The 9,244-nt window shown below is 34.5% G+C and overlaps 1 protein-coding gene across 5 annotated transcripts in view; it reads left to right on the top strand.

The window, feature by feature from the left end:
• Xkr9 (XK, Kell blood group complex subunit-related family, member 9) overlaps positions 1-9,244 on the top strand; it is a 32,250-nt gene that overhangs the window by 5,705 nt on the left and 17,301 nt on the right. For 2 of the 5 annotated variants that reach the window (XM_005392101.1, XM_005392102.2), the window contains exons 2-3: positions 432-511; positions 3,468-4,006. In XM_005392101.1, coding sequence (XP_005392158.1) covers positions 3,735-4,006 — 272 coding nt within the window. In that variant the 5' untranslated portion in view covers positions 432-511; positions 3,468-3,734. Of the gene's footprint in view, positions 1-431; positions 512-2,997; positions 3,161-3,467; positions 4,007-7,442; positions 7,527-9,244 lie in introns of those variants that run through there. The other 3 variants (XM_013518143.1, XM_013518144.1, XM_013518145.1) reach the window with 3 other exon arrangements.

Genomic DNA, 9,244 nt, shown 5'->3' with positions numbered 1-9,244 from the left:
CCTGAACCGCATAGTGAGACCCTGTCTCAAAAGAAAAAAAAAGGCTTTGGGGGACATCCAGATATAAACCACAACAAGGGCTAAGTTAATGATACTTTGTAAATTCTTTATCAGAGTATTTCAAATTTAAGAATCTGTGAATACTTGACAAACGTGGCTTGTTATTCACTTGGACATGCTTTGATATGCTGTGATATTTTCTTAAGACTTACTTGACAAATACAGTGAAAGCTTGGAATCTATTTAACCAATTAAAAGGGCTGTTTCTTTTCCTCAGTGAGGTAATTATATAGAGGTGTATTACATCTACAGTGACACAGACTGTTATCACTAGATTAGAGAATGCCACATGTGACTAACAGCTGATTTCAGTTTCTTTTTAGTATTCTATCTTAAAGGATTGTACACTCTATAATTATACTCATTTTCAGTGAAGAAGAAAGAAAAGATTCACAAGATGAAGATTTTCAAGAAGGGATTTTGAATTAAAGAAGACTTCTTATAATGACAAGTAAGTCTGCATTTTTTTATAGGTTAAATTTGGTTGATACTTTTTTCCTTCTTTTTATTGAAGGGAGATCGTGTATAAGGGTAACGGTTATGTATTTTGGGTGGCAGCCAGGTAGGTACATAGCTAGGTTGATTTCAGAATAAAATTTAATTGAAATTGTCCTGTTAAGTCAGTAAGTATAACAAGTCCCTTAGCAGCTAAATTTTGTAGATAGTTTTTACTTTTTTTTTTTTTTGGTGATGGTTTTACTTTTCCTAAGGTGGTATTGGAATAGTGATCAGATGTAGAGGTAGAGATAAATTGTCTTTAACATGTTATAATTAATTGGCCTTTGTAGGCTGTCTTTGTGAGAACTGCTGTATTTATTAGCTTCCTGTGTAGATTTTCTTCTGGTTGGAGTTATGTTCTGCCTGATTTAATTAGGAATATGGACATTGTCATATAAGATTAAACTGTTCAATGTTCTGTCAATAATCCAGTTTCTGTTTCTTAGAAATAATTCTCATCTTGTAGAACTTGACATAAAATTGCTGGTGTTTTACTTTTTCATGGCAAGTAAAGAAGTTCTCTTTGTGGACAGAGAGATTAAGAAATTTCCCACAGATTGCTGAGACATTGTCTGTAGTTTTAAAGAAGTTATTTACATTTAAAATCACTTTATATGAAATTTTAGCAGAACTGTTGCATTTTATTCAAGTTTTACTATGCTGAGCATGTTTTTAGATTATAAAGTTTTGCCTAGCCTTGCATCCTTTGCAATTCTAACTATATTCCTTTCCCCTTTTTATTTTAATACAGAGAATAATAATACACTATAGTTTCGACTATCTTAAATCTGTAGGTGCTATGCCCAGGTGTCGTATTCAAGCAGCTTTTAATATTTTTTATTCTCCCTTCATAGACTGTCTAGTATATTGTTATGATCCAAGTGTTGGAGTCAGACAGACTCTACTCACTAGAGATAATACACCCAAATATCCAATATCTCTAGCCCTCAATATTCTATCAGCAAAATGTGACTAATAATACCCTTCTCATAGGAATTTGTGAGGATTTAGTGAAGAAATGTATTTAATGAAATAATACAAAATATATTCCTTATGGTAGTAAACACTTAGTAAAGGTGGGTACTCTTACACTATTTGTTCTTCTATTCTATATGAATTTTTTCCTTAGATAGTAAATCCTAAAAAGTTACATTTTTAATAATGCTGTTGGAACAGGATTTGGATATGCATTAAACGTACCCAATATAACTATGCCAAAAAATCTTTGCCGGTATTTTATGGAACTTCTGTTTCTGGAGGATATACTTGAAATCTACCTGTTGTTTCCATGTGAAAAACTTTCCATTTGATATTCATATGGCTAATTCTACCACTCACGTGCCTCCTTTTCCATGAGTCTGGCCTTGACCTGCCTTTGGATTGTAGCTTATAATCTGCCTACCTCTACTCCAACTCTGGGTCTTCCTTAATAGATTGTTTTTCTCCTGAATAGCATTTTTCATCTTCTGCTGTATTTAATTTACTTATTTTTTATTGTTAGTGACTTTATGTGTTAGGATGTAATTTTCACAAGGGGAGAGATTTTTGACTTTTTCATCACTTGATTTGCCCCAACAGCCTAAAAAACGTGACACAGTAGATTCTAAGTAAATATCTAATTAGCTCAATTGAACAGACCTCTTTATCAGTCTCATCTTCCTCAACCCATGTATTTGTTGGACTTGATGTCCTTTATATTAAGACAAGAAAGTTACTGCAGGGAAGTTTATGGCCTGCTAGATTAGGAAAATTTAAATTTAAAATTATTTTTTCAATTCTGTTGATCACAGCATCTTTGTTAGGAAAAGTAGTTACTATGAAACTTGTTTTGATCTGTAAGAAGAGTGAAATACCCTTTAATATTATTCAGAAAGCTCTTAAAGAAAATGGTACTAAATGGTAGAATGAGAAGAACACCGCAGGTATTTGTTTGTATTTTAGTATTGCTTTTGCCTCTGGGTTTTTCAAGTAATAAATGTTCTTTATAGATGATATAATATGTTAACTGCTCTGATTTCCCTAAAAGAATACTACAGACTTTTTGATTTAAACAACAGACGTTACTTTTCTCACAGTACTGGAGGCTTAAGTCCAACTTCAAGGTGTCATCAGGGTTGGTTTCTGGTGGATTCTCTTAGATATCATGCTATGGTACTTTTTCACTTCACATTATATGAAATGAAGTCAGGGATTGCAAACTCAGATATAACAGAAATGCAAGGTAATGATAACTAACATTTCTTGAGCTCTAACTGTGTGTCAAGTACCCTTCTAGGGATATATATATATATATACACACACACATACATACATGAAATCTGTTATATAGAGATTATATAATCTATATTATAGAATCTATGTTATATATAATCTATATTATCTTCCTTAACCTTCACAACTACTCTATAAAGTATATACATTATTATCTCTGTATTTTAGATGAATAAGAAAGAAAAGAAAATACTTAAGGACACAGAGCAAGTGGGTAGCTCCATCAGTACTGAGATGCAGCTTTTGAAATGACTAAAGTGGGCCTAATGGCTACTGTGATGAACTACATAGAACCCACTACATGAAATGGGCAGCCACTGCTCATGAAATGGTAGTGTAGATCTTTTTTTTTTTTTGATAGCAGATGTGTGTGTGTATGTGTGTGTGTGTAATTTTGTCAATTGAGAACACAAACAAAAACACTTGAATCACGCAAATATTGTCTACAGATTGCATTTACCACAAGTTTGTGAGGTAGAAATTGTAATAGTAGTGTGGTTGCTGAGACTTTGCTTTCTAAAAGCTATTAAAAGACCTATATTTAGGGGCAATATATTATTCTTAGAAAAATAGGTAAAATCAAGGTTCAATCTTTAAATTTAAGATTCTTAGAAACTTACAGTTTTATTTTATTTTAGGTGTTGTCATCTGTAATGAAGATCACTGTAAAAGAGAAGACTGAGTAACACTGGACCTGGCTTCAAGACTTAGAAAAGAAAGTTAAAATTAATCATTTCAGATTTTGTGTTCTCATTTCATAATACTTAGTATTTTTCTAAATGGATTTAGGGAATAGAAATTAAAATTCAGTGCTATACCAAAAGATGTGCTAATATTTGCTTTGACAGTTTTTTCTTTTCATATGAGAAAAGAAAGTAGATAACTAAGAGCTATAGTTGTTCATAATGAAATATACTAAATGCAATTTTATGATGTCAGTTCTTGGCATTATAATCTATATAACTGATTTAATTGTGGACATTTGGATATCTGTCAGATTTTCCCATGAAGGAAAATATGTTTTTGGTATTTTAATATTAAGTTTTATGCTTTTTGGAACACTAGTGGCCCAGTGTTTTAGTTATTCTTGGTTCAAAACTGATTTGAAGAAAGCAGGCCAAGAAGGTCAGCATTATTTTCTTCTACTTCATTGCTTGCAAGGAGGAGTTTTTATAAGGTGAGTCCACACTGCTGATCACTAACATTGGTATTCATTTATCCAAACATTAACTAGCTTTTTGTATCTAAAGTCAAATGGGCAAAGGTCCCCTATTTGTAAGTAGCACAAAGGTTACTTTCTCTTCCGTATTGGTGTTTATATGAGTCATTGCTATACTGTTGGATTCTTCCATAATCATTAATACAGTATTTTAATTTACCTAATTAAGCCACTTTTTCCGCTGTATATTCATTTTGATCCTTTTATGTGCATTTTAAGTCTGATAGTGCAAATGTAACCTATCATTTACAACTCTGAGAGAGCACATTTTTTTCTGGTAATTATTTTTATTTTTATTTGTTTTAAAGAATAAAAAAATAAAATACATTAAAAATGATACAGAATTTCAAAACAAGATGATAGGAAATCAACAATGGTTGTTATATTGCTTGTTGTTATCTTCAAAGAAGTTGTTCAGATTACCAGATATAGGCATGCAAAATTGATCAAAAAATTAAGCATTAGCTGTTCCTTTCAATAAACCAGTAAAAATTAGTAGTACAATTTTTTAAAGCTATCTTGTGTATATATGTATATTTTTCCTTTCTTTTTTTCTTTTCTCCTTTCCCTCATTCCAGTTGAGAACACTTACTTGTTACAATTACTTCTACCACTGATTTGAAATGAAAATGAAAATTGTACTATAATCTAAAGGCATGTAGTTATCTAGGTGCAGAGTCATAAGACAACCAAAAACAACGCTTAAAATCATGTTAAAGCCTTACCTTCAGTTAAAATAACTAGAAACTAAATAGGTCTTGAGAATTTCATGAATATCTGTACTTCTAATTTAATATGACACTTTAATTATTACTTGAGGGAATATTATTCTGTTAAATTTGGGGAGTCTGATGTTTTGAAGTTCTTTATATATTCTAGATTTTAGTCCTTTGTCTGAGAAACAGCTGGCAAAATATTTTCCCACTCTTTGGGTTGTCTCTTCAGTCTGTTGGTGATTTCTTTTGCTGTGCAAAAGCTTTTAAATAAGATGAGATCCCAGTTGTTGATTCTTTGTGATTTTTCCTATATGATATAGGTTTTGTTCATAAAGTTGTTGCCTACACCTGTATCTTCAAGAGTTTTACCTATTCTGTCTTCTACCAGATTTAATGTTTCTATTTTAATATTTAGATCTTTGAACCATTTCAATTTTAATTTAGTGCATGATGAAAGATATGGGTGTAGTTTTAATCTTCAGTGCATGGAAAGTCAGTTTTCCCAGTACTCTTTATTAAAGATGGTATCTTTTTTTCAGTGCAGGTATTTGGCTCCTTTGTGAAAGCTAAGGTGGCTTGGTATGTCTGGAGTTGTTTCTATATCTTCTAATCTGTTCCATTTATCTTTGGGTCTTTTTTTTTTTTGCAGTATCATGCTGTTTTTATCATTGTAGTTTTGTAGCATAATTTCAAGTCAGGTATTGTGATGCCCACTGTTTTGCCTTTGTTGTTCTGAATTGCTTTTGCTATTCTGGGTCTCTTCTGGTTCCTAATGAACTTTAGAATTGTTTTCTCTGGTTCTGTGAGGTACGCTATTGGTATTTTGATTGGGATTGCATTAATTTTGTATAAGAGTTTGGAAAGTGTGGTTATTTTCACTATATTGGTTTTTCCTACCCAAGAGTAAGGGATATCTATCTCTGATACCCTGTTGGATCTCCTTTTTCAGAGTACTGTAGTTTTCAATGTGTAAGTCTTTACTTCCTTCATTAGGGTAATTCCTAGATATTTCATTTTTTGGGGTGCTATTGTGAAAGGTGTTATTTTCCTAATTTCTCTCTCAGTGAGTTTGTTATTTGTGTACAGGAAGGCTATTGATTTTTAAGTGTTGATTTTGTATCCTACTATGCTACCAAATTTGGTTATTAAATGTCAAAGTCTTGGTGGAGTTTTTGGGGTTTTCCATGTAGAGTATCATGTCATCCACAAATAATGATAATTTAACTTCTTCCTTTCCTATTCTTATTCCTTTTCTTTGTTTCTCTTGTCTAATTGTTCTGGCTAATGTTTTAGAGTGAAACTTTTTAGTTTTGGTCCATTTAGTATGATGTTGGCTATTGTTTTGTTATAGACAGCTTCTGTCTGATTGAGATAAAGACCACCTGTTTCAATTTTCTGGAGAATTTTTTATCATGAGACATTACAATTGTATTAGTGCTTATTGAGCTTTTCATGTTTGTTAATATTTGTTTTGTATAGTTGGGTGCACTGTTTTTTGGTAAATATATATTTATGATTGTTACCGCTTTTCTTAGATTTTTCTCTTTCAAGGATGTAGTGACTTTTGTCTCTCAATCAGTCTTGGCTTGATATCCACTTTGTTTGCAAATAGAATAGTTACCCCTGCTTTTTTCCAGTTCCTATTGAAGAATTCTTTTCCATTGTTTGACTTTCAGTTTGAATTTCTTTTTGAATTGAATGTGTTTCTTGTATGCTGCATGTTGTTAGATCTTGCTTCTTGATCTGTTCTGCCAGTCTGTTTCTTGTATTAGTGAGTTGGGACCATTTACATTGATGGTATGTAACATATTTATTGAGTGATATGTATTGATTGATATGACAAAGTGTGGTAGGTATTAGTTTGCCACCTTTAACCATATGAACTAGATTTTAGTTATATAATAAAATCTAAAACAAGCCAGAAGATTGTATGCAGTAAGTATGGTGATTTTACCCTCAAGGCAGAAAATTTAGTAGGGGTTAGGGAAAAATAGAGAGATAGAAGAAAAGAAAGAGATTAGAAGCAATACTAGGAGACAAAGGAAGAATACGTAAATTTTGGGAAACTGGTGAAAACACAGGAAAGAGAGAATGAGAAATAAAAACAAAAACAGAAGAAAAAAATTACAAGCAGTGTTTACACGTATATAAAAACAAGAACAAGCAATCCAGAAAAAAGGAAAAAAGCCCCCCCCCCCCAAAAAAAAAAGAAAGGAAAGAAGTGAAAAATAAATGTACACTTCAGGGCATGTCTCTGTTGTCACTGGTAGACAGAGTGGGCAGGCAGAGCCCAGATCTGTGTTGATTAATCCCAGTAGTAGATTTTTGATGGGATAGTGGATAATCCCTGCAAGCCTGCACCATTTAGTTCCACTGAAGTACAGGCCGGTTTCAACCTGAGTTGTTCAGTCAGCAACATTCCATGTGTCTCCTGCCTGGTTGACCTTGTCTCCCTGCCAGCCTGAACTCAGCTCTTTGACCTCCTGCCATCTTGAACTCAGCAGCTTCGCAGCTGACACTGGGAGCCACTAGATCGAGTTAACCCATAGCTGCTTTGAGTTCCAAGCTCAGTTGGCTCCTTTCCGGAATGGCAACTGGCCAGTCGCCCTCTCCCCGGGGAGATCTGAATCTGAATAACTCACCAGCCACTGCAGCCCACTGTATCCATCCACTGCTCTATTCTGCTGGTGCATTTTTCAGTGGAGGCTTCTGGGGCTGCTGGTAGGCAACCATGAGTGTGCAGGTTTTAGTCCTCCTATACAGTAAGCCAGAGCATAGGGCAAGTACTTCTTGCCACTTACTTTTTCTGCCTTGAGGTCTGTTTCTTCACTCTCCCTGTGGGCTTTAACTCTTGCTTTAGATCTTTGCTGGGTCTGCAGGACCCACTTTTCTCCTCCTTCTCTTCCTTACATTGCTATATTCCAACGCCTGGACACCAAGTCTCAGAGAGGCTATTTCTCTGCTGTTCACCACTCTGCCATTTCTTCCTTATAGATTTTTTTTGTTTTGTTTTGTTTTTGGTTTTTCTCCGGTACCAGGAACCGAACTCACGACCTTGCGCTTGCCAGGCAGGCGCTTTGCCGCTGAGCTAAATCCCCAGCCCCTCTTCCTTATAGATTTTTAAAAACATGTTTCAGTTTTTGTTTGTCTATTTCAATGTCTGGATCATCTATAGTTATGTTTCTATTAACTGGTATGTTTCTATTAACTGTTTTTACTCTTCATCATGAGTCACACTTTCCTGTTTATTTGTATGTTAAGTATGTTTTTATTGTGTTGTGGACATCGTAAGGCAAGAGATTGATTCTTTGTAGAGATATTGGGTTCTGTTATTCTTTGCTGAGAAAGCAGTTAAGTTATTGGTAAATTGCTTAGCTATTTTACAGAGGCTTGATTTTAGCTTTCATAGGAAGATTTATTTTGCTTTTGGCCTTGGTCCTGGGGAAAAATCTTTTAGTTCTCAGGTATGATTTTTGTGACAGTTAAGGTGGATTGTCAACTTGATTGGCTTGGGAGCTGCCAGTGGGATTAGTGATGCATACTTCTGGATGTGTCTGGGTGGATCATAGAGGTGTGGCGTTGAGGTCACACGTTTATCTCTGGCACTATTCTCCTGCTGGGCTTTGCAGTCACCACGAACTAAGTGTCTTTGCGTGATGACACTCTTTTATCATGTTTTTGCCTTTGAGCCAGCTTATCATGAACTGAATCCCTTAAACCATTAGTAAAATTAAAACTCTCCTTTGAATTGTGGGTCTCAGATATCATATCTCAGTGATGGGAAAGCTATTATAGGTTTTTACTCCTAAGGCATGGCATTTTTGAGGTTTCATGGACATTCCTGAGATATTTACCAAGCTCTTTTAATTTGGAGAGACTCCATTTTTAAACTGTTCCCTCTTATAGCTTCTCAAATCTGCTCAGCGTTAGCTGTTTTTTCTCAGTTTCTTGGAGTCTTAGCCCACATCTGCACCTTAAGGAGTCTGTGAAGGAGTTGAGTGAACACTTGCATATTTTGGCCTTCTGTGCTCTGTGGTTCTCTCTTTTATGAGATTCCCCTCTTAAATTTTAACCACTTTGATAGACCAAGGCTTAGTCGTCTGGCTCTTTGGTCAAAAGATAATGACTCACTGCCTCAGCTATGTCTGCTTTCTGCTCTTTGAGCTTTGGGTGCTTTCAAAATAAAAGTTAGATAAATGTATGTCTCTTGTATGTGGTTCCCTTCTTTTAAGGCAGGAATGCCACCAAATTTCTTACGTTTGGGTGGTCTTCTGTGCTTTTGTTTATAAAAAAATTGTGTCCATAATTTATCATTGTTACTAGCCGGAGAGTTTGCCCTATGAAAGGTGATTCATCCTTATTAGAAGATAGGACCATTTTATTTCAAGTATAAGGAAATGTAGAGGTAGCTGAGCATGGTGGCCCATGCCTGAAGTCCCAGCACTCAGGAGGCTGAAGCAGGAGGATTGTTGAGTTTGAG

The sequence above is a fragment of the Chinchilla lanigera genome, unplaced genomic scaffold (genome assembly GCF_000276665.1).
Source record: "Chinchilla lanigera isolate Chin_1 unplaced genomic scaffold, ChiLan1.0 scaffold00043, whole genome shotgun sequence".
Classification (NCBI taxonomy): domain Eukaryota; kingdom Metazoa; phylum Chordata; class Mammalia; order Rodentia; family Chinchillidae; genus Chinchilla; species Chinchilla lanigera.
Note: the sequence above shows the minus strand (reverse complement) of the source record. Positions and strands in the feature narration are given on the sequence as shown.